Below are 16,691 nucleotides of genomic sequence, written 5' to 3' on the forward strand. Positions count from 1 at the left end.
AGCAGTTCTCATTAGTTCTTACGCCAAGTGACAATGGCCCATGTGAACATATTCACTTGGATATTCTTCCCTCTGAGGGTGGTGAGATGCTGGCATAAAGAAGCTGTGGCAGTGTTCAGGGCCAGGTTGGACACAGGGTCTTGGAGCAACCTGCTCTAGTGGAAGGTGTCCCTGCCCATGGCAGGGGTTGAAACTGGATGAGCTTTAAGGTCCCTTCCAACCCAAACCATTTTAGAATCCTATGATACATGGTGGTGGCATGACACCTGGCAAAAAACCTGTGGGGAAGTGGTAGAAAACCACTACCCCAGCATCTAAATAACCAGGAGCAGCATCATGTAACCTCTCAAGCCAGTGACCTGAGTCTTGACCCATGCTTACTGTGGTATGGAGCAATGTCAGAAAAGCTGGGACAGGTCAGAGCTGTGTGGTTGCCAGCCCAGGAACAGCTACAGGAGAAAGCAGATTCTCTTGGCTGTAGCTGCAACTGTGACCTCAGGATAAGTAAAAAGATGTTTGCAGGAAGTGCTACTGTCGAAGACCATGGACTTTGTGCACTTACTGATTTATAGTGTGGGCTGCTGACTAAGCCACTTGACGTAGAAGAAGCTCTTAATCCACACCACGTAAAAGATGTTGCTGCCTGTTTATTCTGTGACTCATGAAAGGCATGGGCTGGTCATAGAGACTCAGTTAATCTCTTAAGGAAACAAAGAGAAATCAGATTTAAAATAAGACGAGAAATCAGATTTAAAATAAGACGAGAAATCAGATTTAAAATAAGACAAGAAATCAGATTGCAGTCAGCTGAATGCAAAGTCATCTCTGCTCCTTCATTCTGCCAGGTGGTGACTCGGCTAGATGGGTTCCACAGTGAGCAGGTCATCACCTGCCCAGCGTGGGTCTGTGCCACAGAATATACATGGACTCAGTCAGAGATCAAAATGATCAGACAAAAAGCCCTTTATTACAAAGCCTTAACCCCTTAAATACTATTTCTTACATGCACTTACAGTGATTTGGCATATTATGATTGGATATATGTCTTGAAGACCCTTTGCAACTAGCATATAATTGGTTAAGCACAGGTGTGGGAACTTGACCTCGAAAGCTTGCCAACAGTCCACAGTTCTCATTAACTCGGTGAAATCCAGCTGCTTCTTATCTTGCTTGTTTAGGCTTCCTTGGGCCTCTCATGGCCTTGCTGTATCTTTCAGGATTTTCAGAGTTTATGTACCGATTATCCATTCTCCTGTGAGAACACTGCCTCCACATCTCCCCCTTTTTGTTTTGTATATGGTTTGGATGACTCTACTTGAGCAGGGGATTTAGCCTAGATCATATCTCCAATATATGCTGACTACAAGCTGCTGGGCCTGCCCATTTTTTCTGCTGTATGGATCTCTGGTAACGGGAGGCCATCCTTCACATCAAGGTCTGGCATGGCATGTGACACCCACCGCTCCACGCCTGCTGGGTTGCAGCCAACAGCGGAGATAAAGGTTCTTCTTGGTGGCAAACACAGAGGCCAACCCAGTCTGCCCTTGATTGTGGTAGCAGGCATTTTGTCAGCTTCAGTCCTTGCACCTTGTTGTCAATGCAGAGTTTTACCTGCTTCATCCAGTATTGTATTGAAATCTTTCTAGCTTTTGCCTTAGCATTTTCTAGCAGCTACTGCAAATTTCCATACTCTAACATCTCTTTTACAAGTGACAAATCTATACAATACAAGGTGTAGTTTCTTATTAGCAGGTGGTTTCATACACAAAATCACAACCTCTAATAATAGCTACTTTATAAGCACACATATTTAGGATGTTATTTTTCATTTGCCCCCAGGTGATGTTTTGCAGTCATTCGTTTTTTCTCTTCCTCTGTCTCATCCTGCTTGGGGTATTCATGGTCAGCTCCTGTAGGTGAGGCATCAGGTTTTTCCATTTGTCTTGTCAAGCTTATGGCAGGCAGTCGCCATGGACCTCGGACCTGTAGGCAGGAGGACGCAAATATACCCCCTCCCCCAGGTTTTCAGTTCTTGAGAAGTAGACAGGTTAAACTGCGTATTTGCAGCATCATTGCTCCTTTTATTTTTTTTTTTTTTTTTTTTTTTCAAAAGCCGGCCTGCTGGGCAGCAGCTACAGCCGCCTGCCTGCTTCAGCAGCAAGCATAAATACCTGCCGGCAGCCGTGCTTCTACATTAACCCTTTCATGCCCAAAATGTTAAACTGCTACCCGTTAAAAGCTTTTACATGAACCCAACAATACACAAAACACTGATTGCCCTCAACACACACACACACACACACACACGTGTGGGATCCCACAAGCACACTTCACACAAGTACAGTATTTGAAACACAAAAAGACAATTATTACTCCCACTACACAGTCCCATGTACAGAACGTGGCACAAGGACCCTGTGGAGACTAACAGCAAACCAGCTCCGAGAAGCATCATTGCAGTGGGAGGTGGCAGGCTCAACCTTAGCGGGCGTCCCCGCAGAGGCTCTGCCTCCCTCACAGCGCATGGGGCTTGGACTTTTATACTGACCAAAATGCACACTCATTCAGACACAGGTGGCCAGCCTATGTTGGGAGAAGTGGCCAGCAGTATCTACAGAGGTCTCCAAGGGTTGATAGAAACCTGGACATACTTATTTTTACCAACTTCTAGTTCATGAGTATCACAGAGAAACTGTATTAAATGAGTCACAGTATGCCCAATACCCCTGATAAGAGCATACGAAAAAACTTCCCACCACTGAAAATGCAGACAATACGCCTGTATCCCGTGTTTGTCTCCCTGTAGGTTCGGGGGGGTGGGTGGGAGGTGGTGGATGGTTTGGTTTTTTGTTTGTTGTTTTTTTTTTTCTTTAACGTAATAAAGATTGCTCCCTTCACTTTCAGAAGGACTGAAAACATCCATAAAACGCAAGTCCTAAGCTGAAATTTCAATTAATTCAATCCCCGACAAGGGGGGTGTCCTGGGGCGGTGCTAACTCTTTCCAGGGTTTCACCCATCGAGCTGGCACCCACCGCAGACAGGAATCTATAATTACACACATATAACCTTGACTGGTTAGTTTTACTTACGCAGGACCTTTCCAAATGCCGGTTTCCAAATCCTTGTACTGGACCAGAATACCCGGAGTTTTAGTCATATAACCTGAACCTAATGCCTGACCATGTATTATAGCAGGGGGGTCATTAAAGTCTCCTGTCAATTGCACAAAATTCATAACATATACAGCTTTCTGCATCCTTGCTACTGGTGTACGTCCTTCTTCCCCCGTTTTTTGTTTTTCCAACAACCGTTTCAAAGTTTGATGTGTTCGTTCAATAATAGCTTGTCCTGTAAGAGAATAGTGTCAATAGTAACATGGACATATTTCAACTTCCCAAAAGAGGGTACATGAGTCACAGCCATTTGCCAAAGCTGGAGGCCTTGAGGGTTGACTCCAAGGCCTATACCTACTGCTTGGCCTTGACAATCAGGACAAGATTAGTGATTTTTGTCATGATGTGATCTAAGGCCTCATACTGAGCTTTTGATAGAACTCTTTTGTTCTGCCTTTGACTCACCCTTTAAAAGGGGCATGAGATCGCTCAGATCATCATTTCAGATTTGAGCTATTTTCGAATTTTCAGGGATGTTGACCGGAGGAGCATGTGTTTGCACCATGATCCCAATATTTCCAGTATAGTCAGCATCAATTACACCGGGTAATACAAAGATTCCTTTACTTGATGTTGATGATCATCCCAGTAGCAAAGCACATAACCCATGACCAAGAGGCCCATTTAATTTAGATGGAATACAATGAACAGAAGTATCGGTTATGGTAAAATCTATTGCTGTTGCCACGTCCACTCCAGCGCTCCCTGCGATGGCGGAGGGGATGCGGTCCAGACACCCTGATTTTGTGTCGTCGCGCGGGGTGGCATCGCGCTCACATTCAAGTTTCCCAACAGGGTTCCGTCTTTTTGAAACTTTGAACGACATTCAATTGTCTTGTGGCCAAATTTGTCACATTTAATACATTTGTCTGCAAAATCAGTAACACCACACTGAGGGGGTCGGGTTGCTGAACTGATTTTCTTTACAGTACACTGCTTTTTAAAATGTCCCATCCATCCACAATTGTAACATCTTATACCTTTAGTACCCCCATGATCACCCTGACCTTTTTGTAGAAAGGGTTTAACAGCAGCGGCGAAGGCAGTAGCCATGTATCCAGCCTTTTCCTCTGCTGTGCCCACTTTAGAACATGCATCCATCATTTCTTGAAGACCAGCAGATTTTGGCAAACCCTGCAAAATACGCTCACAAGCTGGGTTAGCATTTTCCATAGCCAGAGACATAAGCATGGATTCTTTAGCATTCGATGCCAGATCACTATTCTTTTCAATAGCCTCTGTCAATCTGTCAGTAAATTGCGTATATGGCTCAGTAGGTCCCTGCTTTACTGATGTATGTGAAGGATTAGGTTTTCCCGCTTCCGGCACAGCTTTCAGAGCAGCTAAAGCCAATTGCTGTGCTTGCTGTAAAACTTCAATTTTCATACAAGCTTGTACTCCATCAGGGTGAAGTTGTCCCTTTCCCAATAACATTTCAGATGAAACACCGTGCAAAGGGTGATGAGGATTATACTCTGAATTCTCATCTGCAGCCCTTGCAGCAAGCTCCTCAAACCCACTTTTAAAATGCAGGAGCTGTGAAGGAGTTAATAAAATTGCAGCCACTCTGAGACAATCATGTGGAGTTAGAACATTACTAGAAAAGAAAGCAGATAACATTTGCTGTGTATATGAGGAAGACAACCCATACTGAGTAATTGCTTCCTTAATTTCTTTCATAGCTTTCCAGTCCCTAGGAGTCCAGACAGACTGTCCCTGAGAATTTATAATAGAAGGGAATGCAGCGGGAGCATCTATCGGTAGAATAGTACCGTCTATAATTGCATCCTGAATGCAGACTCGCCATCTCATGTCACTCGGATTAACTTTATTAGGTGTAGGAGTCGGTGGTAACGACACATCACAAGGACTGATGTTACCCGGTTTTTCCGTTTTTTTCTGGGGCTTGCTGCCTCTCCTGCCCCAATTTGTCCAGACGGTTCCACAAGTCCTGCAATGGTTTATCTAAGGATTTTGTCCATTGTCCCCAGTTCCACTCATTTTGCAGCTCTGGTGGAAGCGATGCAAGCGCTGGTGTATGTGGCGGAGGTGGGTATTTATTCGGAGTTACACGCTCCTCCTCAGGAGACTCCCACCCCGGCAAAAATTCTTGGAGATTAAGTTTAGGGGCAGTAGCAGCATGAAAAGGGTTAACATCAGTTTGTTTCGGTTGCTCAGTAGCTGCTACTGGCTCCCGAGTATCAGCTGGAGCTACCGCCGGTAAAGGCGTTGTCGACACAGGATAGGGGAAAGGCGCAGGGTCCTCAAACTTTCATACTGTACTGCGTGCCGGTTTTTGGCCAGAATGGTTTATACCCGAAACAGACAACACTACCATGGCTGTAGCACTGGGTGCTGAATCTAATGTAGGTGCTGAGCCCTGCTGTTGTGAAGGTGAGTCAGAGAGAACCATAAAAGCGGATTTTGCCGCCTGTTTCTCAGCCTTCATTGCGGCTAGAGTCCCTTTTAGTAATAACCAGGGGGCAGCAAGAGACTTCGCCTCCTTAAACCCACAAGTAACTTGATCCCACAGGCGTGCCCCAATTTTTTTCCAAGTCCCGAGATCAAAAGCTTCATTAACGCCCTGGATCAGCTCTTTTTCTTTACTGCAGAGCAACAATCTTTTTAACAGATTATCGTCATATTCTATCCCTCTCACTGAGAGGATATGCTGGAAGAGCTTAAGGATGACCATTTTTTTTTCCCCATCCTAACCCTCTTCCAGACCCCGTCGGCTGTTACCTTATTTGCACTGTGCAGTGTCTTCCGGGCTCACAAGGCTCCGTTCTGAGGCGTCCACCTCCCGATCCTGGTCCTGCCGGATTGAACCCAGCCGACGTCCCTGCGGCTCCGCGTTTTCCACTTTCTTCGGTGCCACGCGCTTTAATTCCTTCAGTTTCAATATGAAAAATATGGGGGGGGTCCCTGTTCAGGCGCCAGTTGCTGCAGAATATACATGGACTCAGTCAGAGATCAAAATGATCAGACAAAAAGCCCTTTATTACAAAGCCTTAACCCCTTAAATACTATTTCTTACATGCACTTACAGTGATTTGGCATATTATGATTGGATACATGCCTTGAAGACCCTTTGCAACTAGCATGTAATTGGTTAAGCACAGGTGTGGGAACTTGACCTCGAAAGCTTGCCAACAGTCCACAGTTCTCATTAACTCGGTGAAATCCAGCTGCTTCTTATCTTGCTTGTTTAGGCTTCCTTGGGCCTCTCATGGCCTTGCTGTATCTTTCAGGATTTTCAGAGTTTATGTACCAATTATCCATTCTCCTGTGAGAACACTGCCTCTACAGGTCTGAGCTGACATTGAGCAGCAGAAGTGTCCCTGCATATGAATGATGAGCCTGTGGAATCAGTGATGGGAATGTTGTCTTCTGTAATCACTTTCTTGAGCCATCAAATGCTCCTAAATGAGCGCTGTGCTGTGGCCAGGGTCTGTCTGCTCTAATGCAGTGTGGCACAGCAACAGGAAAGGTTGATTTCTATGATATAAACTACATCTGCGCCCTGGAAGGTTGGAGTTTTAAGCTGGATTTAAGTTGTTTCAGTTCCTCAGCTCTTTTCTGGTACTGTTTTTAATGTGCAGAAAAAACCCTTTGATTGATTGTTGCACTGGGGAGTCAACACTGACTTTAATCAAGTTTTCTGTAATAGAGTTTGCTTTTTTCTGCTGGTTTCATGGTTTGAAGTGAAATAATGAATTTGGCTACAAAAGAAGTTGTGGCTTCAGTAAACATTTAGTACCAGATTGACAGCATTTGTTCACGTGCGTTCTGACAAGCTGTGCTTGTAAACTGCAAGGATGAGGCAGTTTTACCATTTCAGGAGGCAATCAATGCTTGTGGCCTTTGGAAAACTGATGCATGGTATTGGTGTAGCTTCTTCTCAGTTTATATCTAGAAAGGTTGTTTTTAGTATACATGCTAATGGAAGTGAGAAATTACTGCTTGTCAGAAAGAAGTACAGTATAAAAAAGGAACAAGACGACATACATCCCTCCCTTTTGACTCTGTTACAATCTGCATTTGGGTTTAATGTTTACTGCTGCATTACTGACAGTTTCTGATACAAGTATACATTTCTATAGCTAAGTTATTTTATTATAACAATTGACATTTAATGCTATTTTTATGAAGCTAACCACCGTCAAACCCTGCCTAGTAAATAGTGAGAGCTTGAGGTTTTGGTTGTACGAATGAGATGCTGGCACAGAGAAGCTGTGGCAGTGTTCAAGGCCAGGTTGGACACATAGGCTTGGAGCAACCTGCTCTAGTGGAAGGTGTCCCTGCCTGTGGCAGGGGTTAGAACTGAATGAGCTTTAAGGTCCCTTCCAACACAAACCAGTCCGGGGTTCTAAGTGTTGGAAGAAGCAGCAAAACACAAGCTTTGGAAATACAGGAGACTGAAGCAAGGAAAAGGGTCTGGCAAAGGTTTTTATTTAGGAAGCCAGGGCTTGCCAAAGGAATTATTTGGCCTTTTTTTTAACGTCCATCTGTCACTCAGGTACTATTCATGAAAGGTAACCTGGGATGTGCCTTACTGAAGGAAGTGCAGTGTGTGGCTGCAAGTTTCAGATACTTCTGTAAGACCCCAGTTTGCAATGCTTAGTCTTGAATTCTTTCCAGATGTCTCTTCCATATTACCTGTGTCCGTAACAGTCCACATGCTTCTTTATGGTTGATGTGTGTAGCACTGCAAATAACAAGAAAATACAATTCATTTGGCACTTGAAATACCTCTGTGCTTACAAAATTCTAGCCATGGTATGGTCCTTAGAGACCTGCTCTAAGGTATGCTCCTGGGATGCAATAATTTTCACTTGATATCTTTGCTCTCACATCTGGATGCTGACTGACTTTTCAGTGCTATACAAAATAGGCCTTTATTCAATGTGAAATCTGCTTTATTTTTCATTGCCACAGCATTTTTATTCATTAGGGCCAGCTTTTTTACTGACAGGTGAGTAAGCTAGAGCACACTGCTCCATTTCATTCCCTGTGAACATACACAAAGCAATTGTTTCCTTGGATTGCAGTTTTTATTTTGCCCTTTTTTCCTTTAAAACGTTCTCGTAGTTCAGGGTTTGCAGTGGTGTAGCAGTTGTGTATGGTTCCTAGCCTGAGCTGTGGTGATGTGTGAGCCGTGCCATGCCAGCACAAGCTGCAGGAAACACTATTAGCAGCATCCATATTTCCCGTTTTCCTAAAGAAACCTTGCCGCATGGTTTAGGATGGGCCTTTTATAAGGACAAACCATTCTGTACGAGAGTGAGAGCTTCAGTTGTGCTCTGTTTTATTCAAGCAGCAGAAAAACTTTCCTGCTGCTTGTGTCTGGGTGTTGCAGTTGTACTCAAGTGTGCTGTTCTCATAGTGCCAAGCTGCTTCCAGGTATATCTCAGAGACAAGGACAGTGACAATACTCCGCAGTAAAACCTCTTTGAGGTTTGAGAAGGTGCTTTGTATGGCTGTTACACACAGGCTGAGAGCCAAAACTTGATCAAATGAACACAGCTACAAAAAATCCTTCTGTATTTTGCTCTTTTGCTTACTATATCCCTGCCACAAGACCTGATCCAGTGTAGGTCACATTGGTGCAGACAGGGATCTGTGGTTGGAGTGAACAAAGAGTATAGGCGCTTTTCCTATTTTCAGGTTTCAGAATCAGTTTTCTCCCTGCCCATGGATATTGCAAGCAGCTAATTATGTCCTTCCTGGCAGCAGGATGTGGGCAGTTTGGCTGGGGTGTTAAGGGCAAGTTTTCCCTTATGGTTCTGAGCTCTTGCAGACACAATCCTTGTGTTCTGGAAGGATGGTTTGCCTGCTGCCAGGTGTCTTCTGGAGGCATCAGCTGCTGTTTCTGACTGAGAATCTCACAGTTCGGCTTTTTCTGATTGAAGTATCCTATCTGTCTCTGGCATTAGGTTGCTGGAAAATGCATCACCAGATGTGTCAGTGGGAAAGTAAAGTTGAGACTGCTCCTGAAGTGGATGCTGACAGTAGACCTGTTGCTATAGGTCATCTTACTCAGGATTTTATTGAGCATCCTGTAAGCTGATCTCTGATACTCTGGCAGGTGTCACAGCTATGCTACCACAGTCATGTGCTGGTCAAGAGGAAGGGTTCAAAGTCTAGCCTGTTGTGATTGACTGCTGTTATGTCTGGCAGATGTTCCTTGTTCCATTAAAAAGAAAGTGTTTTTTTTTGTTTTGTTTTGTTTTGTTTTTCCCTCCCTCTTAGGTGGAACGTATTGGGTATTCAAGGAGCCTTACTTAGCCTCTTTGTGGAGCCAATTTACTTCTCTAGCATCATCTTGGGGAGTTTATATCATGGGGATCATCTATCCAGAGCCGTATACCAGAGGATAGCAGAGATAGAAGATCTACCACCTCTTTATACACTCAACAGACCTTTACTTAGTGGCAAGTATCTAATGGAGAAGGCCGTGCCGGTAACTAAGTCTGTTCCAGTAGCAATGTGATTTTGCAGTTCTCAAAACCTTGCAAATTATGTACTGTGAGTAAACTGCTTTCTGGTTACAACAGAGAAGTTATGTTCTAAACCTAATATAGATACCTGGTCAGAAATACCATAGCATCTTCATGAGTTAAAAGGTGGAAAGAACTGGGGTATGAACCTTTAGATGCAGGTTCACGTGATTGCTCTCTAGAGTATGCCCTAGCAATATGTGAGGCAAGTTGAATGCCCTGGCCTAGTGAAACCTCTTCCTACCCATGAAATAATGTGTTAGCTGTCACTGTTGCTTCTCTGGCCATTGCAGATATCTGTTGAATGACCACATCTTTAATCAGTATGTCAAGATAGACACGTTTGATTCACCATTTCTAGATCTATAAGAAACTAAAAATGGATGGGGAGAACATCTCAGCTGCATTGGTTGTGTTTTCTTTTTATCATCAATCTGTTGGATGCAGCATTAGCTTTAATTCCCATGGCACCCAACTTATTTGTATGACCCAGTAATCATAATACTGTCATTTCCACTTTGTGGAAGGTTAAAGTATTAGAGTTAAAGGTTAGAGTATTAAATATATTTGACAGACAGCAATATGGCAAGTCCCAGCCAGGGTAGTTAGTGGTTGTCTTCTGCAGTTGCTGGTGAACATTTAACTACTGCTCTTTGGCTTTAAGCTGATCCTAGGCTCTAGTGTGGCTAAGAGGAAGGGCAGTGTTTGAATGAACAGGTTGTAACTTCTAATTGAGATGTGACTTTCAAAGGGAACTTTGGAAGTGTCCTAAATCCTAGAACTGCTAGTGAAAGTAATGCTAAACCTGAAATTTCTCATCGTCCCTCTCGTGTGCATTGCTTTATTCTGTAGGACTTGCCTTTTGGCATGTGTCTGTTTGTTTTCCAGAAGAAAACAAATACACCCCCCAATAAAAACCCCACCAAACCCAAACTCCCTCAGTATTTTAAAGCATGTTTCAAGTTTGACGTTGACGTTGAATTTTTAAAATAGATTTAAGGAGGGATTTGAAGAGGATGTTGAATAACGAGCAGTTCTTTAGGTAAGCAAGGTAATGAAAAGGATTTCCTGAACTAGTATGTACAAAAGTGTTACGTTTTTTCCTTGTATTAGCAAGTAAGTAACAATTAAAACACTCACGGTACCAATCATTTAATAGTAGTATGGGCATAGTAGCTTATGTATGATCTGATTTGGGGGAATTTTTATCAGCTCTTCAGGGCAGCAGGTTTGGGGCAGAGGGAGAGGAGATTTCGTTATCCTTTTCACAACAAGTAATAGTACCTTGTCTTCTTAAAAGTCATCTTTCTGCAATATGGATGTAATCTGTTTGCCCTGAAATAGCACCAGCCGTGAAAACAGCTCAACCAGGACTAGCTGAGCAGTAGGGAGCGCTCACAAATGTTCTGTGTTGAGTTTTCATGGAAATACACCTCTCCAAAATGTACGGGAAGCTGGTTTGGAAGGTTGGACAGAGAATTGTGCTGGTTTTTCTTCTACTGGTTCAGTCTTCTGATCCATGCTGTTAGATTCAGTGGGGCATGCGTGTAGCTACCCATCTGCTCTTCAATTCACACATTGTGCACTGTATTCTTGCCTTGAATAAGCTCTACAGAAATCCCCAATTTTGTGTTCCTCCTCGTACCACACACACAACAGCGCGATGGTGACTCCTTTCTACCAGAGGGATGAACCAAACAAGAAGCAGCTGGTTTTCCCCACTGTTTCACCTGTTTAGTGGAGAAAGTACTGTAAAAAACGTTCTTTTTTGTGTCATAAACCAAGTTTTATGACTGCTTTAAGTCAAAGTCAGGCTGAGTTATTGTTATCTACTGCTAAAGCCTGTCTTTTCATACCTTTTTTTCCTCACAGGAGATTTTTTACTTGCACCTTGTTTTCCCAGCAAGTTAAATATGAACATGCACATCAGAGTGGTTGCTTTTCAGCTAAGGGATGCAGGAAACCTGTATGATGGTAGAAAGCTCCCTCCCCATGCTGACTCCTGGAAGCCTTTTGGTTGCAGGACCTACCCTTTCAGTGTGCTTTTTAGCACACCAGCACTGAGGGCATGTGAGCTTTCATTGAGAATTGGCCAGCTCACTGAGAGAAGACAGGGTCAGATGTTGTGAGTTTCTAGAATAATCTGAAAAGGGATTCATTTCTCAAATGGAATGGGGATGAGTCTATAAATCAGCCAGTACCAAAGTGCCAGTCTGCAGGGTAACCCACACAGGCTCATTTTGGAGCCAGTGTGGGAGGTGGGCATGGAAGAGTTCACCCAGAATGGAAGCAGGGTGGCAGAGCTCAGCAGATCCTCTGTTCAGAGAGTCAGCCTTTGAAAACCATAGGATCACAGCCTGGTTCAGGTTGGAAGGGACCTTAAAGCTCATCAAGGACACCTTCCACTAGAGCAGGTTGCTCCAAGCCCCTCTGTCCAACCTGGCCTTGAGCACTGCCAGGGATGGGGCAGCCACAGCTTCTCTGGGCACCCTGTGCCAGCACCTCAGCACCCTCACAGGGAAGAGCTTCTGCCTAAGAGCTCATCTCAGTCTCCCCTGTTCTGGCAGGTTAAAGCCATTCCCCTTGTCTTGTCCCTACAGGCCCTTGTCCAAAGCCCCTCTCCAGGTTTCCTGTAGCCCCTTTAGACACTGGAGCTGCTCCGAGGTTCCCCCTTGAGGAGCCTTCTCTTGTCCAGGCTGAACCAGCCCAGCTCTCTTTCAGCATGTTGTTAGCTCTTCTTCTGCTAATGCTTCACTTATTTATCTTGTTAAATAACTTAGTGTCATCACCCATCTTACTCACCTTGGCTTTTCCTCCAACACACACTTTCCAGGTCTGCACAGAGCTTGAGGGTCTCTATCTGTGTTGACTCTTCCCAAGTAGACCATCTTCATCCAGGTGTCCATTAAGTCTGTTTTTAAGGCAGACATCGGAAAGACAGGCCTTCTGCTCCCTGGGCTCTCTAAGAACCAGTGTCGCACTGGCCACCTCCAGTCTTCAGTTAGGCAGTTTTTTGTTGAGTCTTTCCCAACACTGTTGGGTTTCCATCAGTGCCCAGCAGGGCAGTGTGGTAGTTCCTGCAGCCTTCCTGGTGCAGATGTCATGTTTATGGACTGGCAGTTCCCTGGCACACCTCTGAACGCCTTTGGAATTGGAGTCATGCTGGCTGCCTTCTGTCCTGCAGAACTCATGTGGTTTGTGATGAGAGGTTACGTACCACGACCGCTGTTCCTGCTGCTTCATCTGTAGTTTCCTTGTTGAAAGTTGAAGACTTCAACCACCCCAGCAAGGGTGGTTATTAGGAATGTTCATGCCCCAGCACTCCTCTGACTTCTGCCTACGTTTGCAGTTGTGTTTTCTTTTAAACAAAAATAAACCCTTCAGCAGAACCTTTGGTGATTTTTCTGGCTGTTTCCTTGGTACCTGATCCTCCTGTTCACATGGGTGGTTTTCAGCTCCCTGTCTCCTTTTTTAATGAAGTTTTTTTTAGCTCTGTCCTCAAGGAACCTCAAACTTTATTATTTGTGTAAGCACTGGCACAAAGAGCTATTACTTTTGCTTATTATACCCCATTATAATGATATTCAACAATAAGTTCTGAGCAGTGTTCTCTAAATAGCTTAGTTTTCAACCAAGTTTCAATACCAGTTTTCAAAGCAGAGCAAAATATTTTACTTTCTATCCTAGCTTTCTCTCCCATTACTAGTTTCAGCTTATTATGTTGTGTTCATATCTAGGTTTTGAGGGGGAAGATACAATCCACCTGAAGTGTTATCAGATGCTTTGCTTTTGTGATGGCCTTTATTCCTTGTCAGTGCTACCCGTGATCCACCTTCAGGGACTTTTTTGCTGTCTCTCCAGGGTTCATGCACATAATGAAGCAGCTGAACAGGGTGGTGTTATTTTAGTCTGTTTGAAATTCTCTGTAAGTCTGTATTTTAAAGAATGTATTTAATTCATCAAGATAACCTAAGGAATGCAATTGTATAACTGCCATGGAAATGTGCATACTGGATGGTCAGCTTCCTCACGGCTTGCTTGTGTGGCTCCTTGTGATGATGTCTGAGTAGCTGATAGGGCAGTGGTGTATGGAACAAAAGCACAGGTATCATTAGATGGAAGAAAACCCATGACTGACCTGTTTCTCATGTGGTGGCAACTTCTTAAGCCCTCTTGCTCAGTAGTTTTTGATCCAGAGATTTGTCAGCATGGTTCTGTTTCACACACACTTCACAAAAGCAGCCCGAATTGATGTGCTCCTGAAGACTCAGAGCTGAGATTCGTTTTCTGTGCACCCAAAGTTGACAATGTCTGAGGTGTTTGGGTGCAAACCTTGTGTTGTGTGGCTCGTGGAGTAGCAGTGTTTGTACTTGAATGGCAGAGGACAAGTTGTGTTGTGCATGAGCAGCTCCAGTTTACAGGAGGTGTGATGCACATGTCTATTGCCAACCACTCAGAAGGACCTCAGATGTTGTGATGAGGACTTTTTGACTCTCATCTTGTTGTAAAGACCTGTTCTTATTGGGTCTTCCTCAAGTATTGCTTGTGTGATGTTTTCGATGGTACCTGCCCAACAGGGACCACCATCTGCTCTCCTGGGTGGGTCAGTATGTGAATCCCACAGCCCAGTGTACAGATAGCTGGGTATAGGTCCATGGCATCTTGGTGTATTTCAGCTCCTGGATGCATCTCTCCTAAAAGAATCCAGAAAATACCTCTTCAGGAAACTTCTGTTCAAATTCTTAGTTTTTTTTCAGCTTTTATCAGGAATAATGGAGGGGTTTTTTTATTATTTACTTAGAATCATAGAATCATAGAATAGTTAGGGTTGGAAAAGACCTTAAGATCCTCTAGTTCCAACCCCCCTGCCATGGGCAGGGACACCTCACACTAAACCATATCACCCAAGGTTCTGTCCAACCTGGCCTTGAACACTGCCAGGGATGGAGCATTCACAGCCTCCCTGGGCAACCTATTCCAGTGCCTCACCACCCTAACAGGAAAGAATTTCCTCCTTATATCTAATCTAAACTTCCCCTGTTTAAGTTTGAACCCGTTACCCCTTGTCCTATCACTACAGTCCCTAATGAAGAATCCCTGCCCATCATCCCTATAGCCCCCCTTCAGATACTGGAAGGCTGCTATGAGGTCTCCACGTAGCTTCTCTTCTCCAGGCTGAACAGCCCCAACTTTCTCAGCCTATCTTCATATATCTTCACTTATTTATGTAATTACTGGTTATCAGTCACAGTGACCAGGTTGACATAAACTGAGCATAAAGACACAGCATAAAGATACAACAGCTTCAGGAAGTTCAATGTGATTGATACTTCAAAATGTTGATTTCTGAAAGGAGGAACTGATTGTGGCAAGCAAACTGAATGTTGCTGTGTTGCTCAGACCTTGTAGGTCTTACATGAGACCTGGCCTACATGAGCCAGTCCTGTGCTCTTTCTGTATTAGATTGCATTTCAAATACCAGCAAGAGAGACACCCTGCTGCAACACTTAGGTTCAATTTATACAAATTCACTAGATGTAATGAAGTGTAGGACTTAGCAGAACCTCAGAGTACGTTTGAAACGGGTTCTCAGTGAGAGTTGTGCTAATGTAAAAATGGGATCTTTACTTATTAGAAAGAAAAACTTGCCCTGTTCCTTTGCTTTCTCCTGGTGAGACCACTGAGAAAATTAGAGTTTTTCTACCTCTGTAGAATCATAGAATCAACCAGGTTGGAAAAGACCTTTATGCTCATCCAATCCAGCCATTCCCCAGCACTGCCAAGGCCACCACTAACCCATGGCACTGAGGGCCTTGTCTCCACTGTGTGTGAACACTTGCAAGGACAGTGACCCCAGCCCTGCCCTGGGCAGCCTGTTCCAATGCCTTTGATGTCTGCAGGATCAAACCTGATGTGCTCCTCAGGTTTTCCATAGCCCACACAACCCAGACTTGCAGCCCGGGGTGCTGCTTGTGGGTGCAGAGCACACGCAGGACAGGAGCTGCCCATGGATGGCAGCAGCTGCCATGATCTTCAAGCATGGTACGGTGGTCATTGTACACAGTGCATCTCTGCAGTGCTGTGATCCTGTGAGGGAATAAATCCTGCCCTAGGCCTTGCTTCACCCTTGGGTTAGACTGCTGATGGCTTTGCTTCTCCAGCAGCAGAGATTTAAGCCATAGCTGAGAGGTGTTGCCCAATTTAACATCTGAGCAAAAATGATCCGAGTCCTTTTCTGAGTCCTGTGGTTTACTATTTGTAGGCACTGTCAGTAGCAATGGGCATGTGGAATAGGGAGGCAGCTGGAGCACAGCTGCATTTATGCTGACAGACCAGTTCTGGCATTCTGCGGAGGGTGCTGAGGATAGGGCTTGCTCATCACAACTTGGATGCCCACAGTGCCAGTGCTGCTGCCTGTGCTAATCAAACCACGTCCCAGTGTCAGAAGGACGAGGAGATATACTTTTAATGAAGTTTACTCAACTGCTACTCGACCGTAGGCATCTTCATGCCTTGGTTTGTAAGGCATTCTGCTGTCCCTGCTCTGACCTAACTCCATTCTTATGAGGGAAAGTGGAAAAGCACTTTGTAGGCACTTCTAAATCAGCACAACCTCTCCGAATAAGACTGCAGTCCAAGGCTGCTATCTGAATTGTAACTGTGTTTAAACATAGCCAGTGTTTCACACCCATTTTGAAATGAGATGAGTAGTATGCACCTATGTTTTTACAGCAGCAGTGAAAGGGAATCAAGCGGAGAGTTACAACTGCCAAAACCTCACAGTATCTGCTCTTGCCTGTGCTCAACTCGTCTCATGAGTGAGTGGGCTCCGAGAGCAGCGGTTTCTTGTGCAGGAGCAGAGCAACTTTTTTCCCCTGCTTCATAATTGTTGTCATAATAATTAGTTCATTGGTTTGCCCTATCAGCAAGACCAGATCATCCTTAGATGGCTGTTTCAAGGTGCCTGTGTTAGTGTCCGCATGGACCCTTGCCACAGACCTCTCCATGAACCCCTCC

The 16,691-nt window shown here is 44.4% G+C and overlaps 1 protein-coding gene across 3 annotated transcripts in view; it reads left to right on the forward strand.

Moving 5' to 3' along the window:
* Nucleotides 1-16,691, forward strand: part of ADARB1 (adenosine deaminase RNA specific B1) — a 44,849-nt gene that overhangs the window by 25,849 nt on the left and 2,309 nt on the right. For 2 of the 3 annotated variants that reach the window (XM_057412297.1, XM_057412296.1), the window contains exon 8: nucleotides 9,427-9,608. In XM_057412297.1, the coding sequence (XP_057268280.1) occupies nucleotides 9,427-9,608 (182 nt within the window). Of the gene's footprint in view, nucleotides 1-9,426; nucleotides 9,609-16,691 lie in introns of those variants that run through there. The other variant, XM_057412299.1, reaches the window with a different exon arrangement.

The sequence above is a fragment of the Pezoporus wallicus genome, unplaced genomic scaffold, assembly GCF_028554395.1.
Source record: "Pezoporus wallicus isolate ANWC-B61680 ecotype Strahan unplaced genomic scaffold, APGP_CSIRO_Pwel_v1 contig_6566, whole genome shotgun sequence".
NCBI classification, from domain to species: domain Eukaryota; kingdom Metazoa; phylum Chordata; class Aves; order Psittaciformes; family Psittacidae; genus Pezoporus; species Pezoporus wallicus.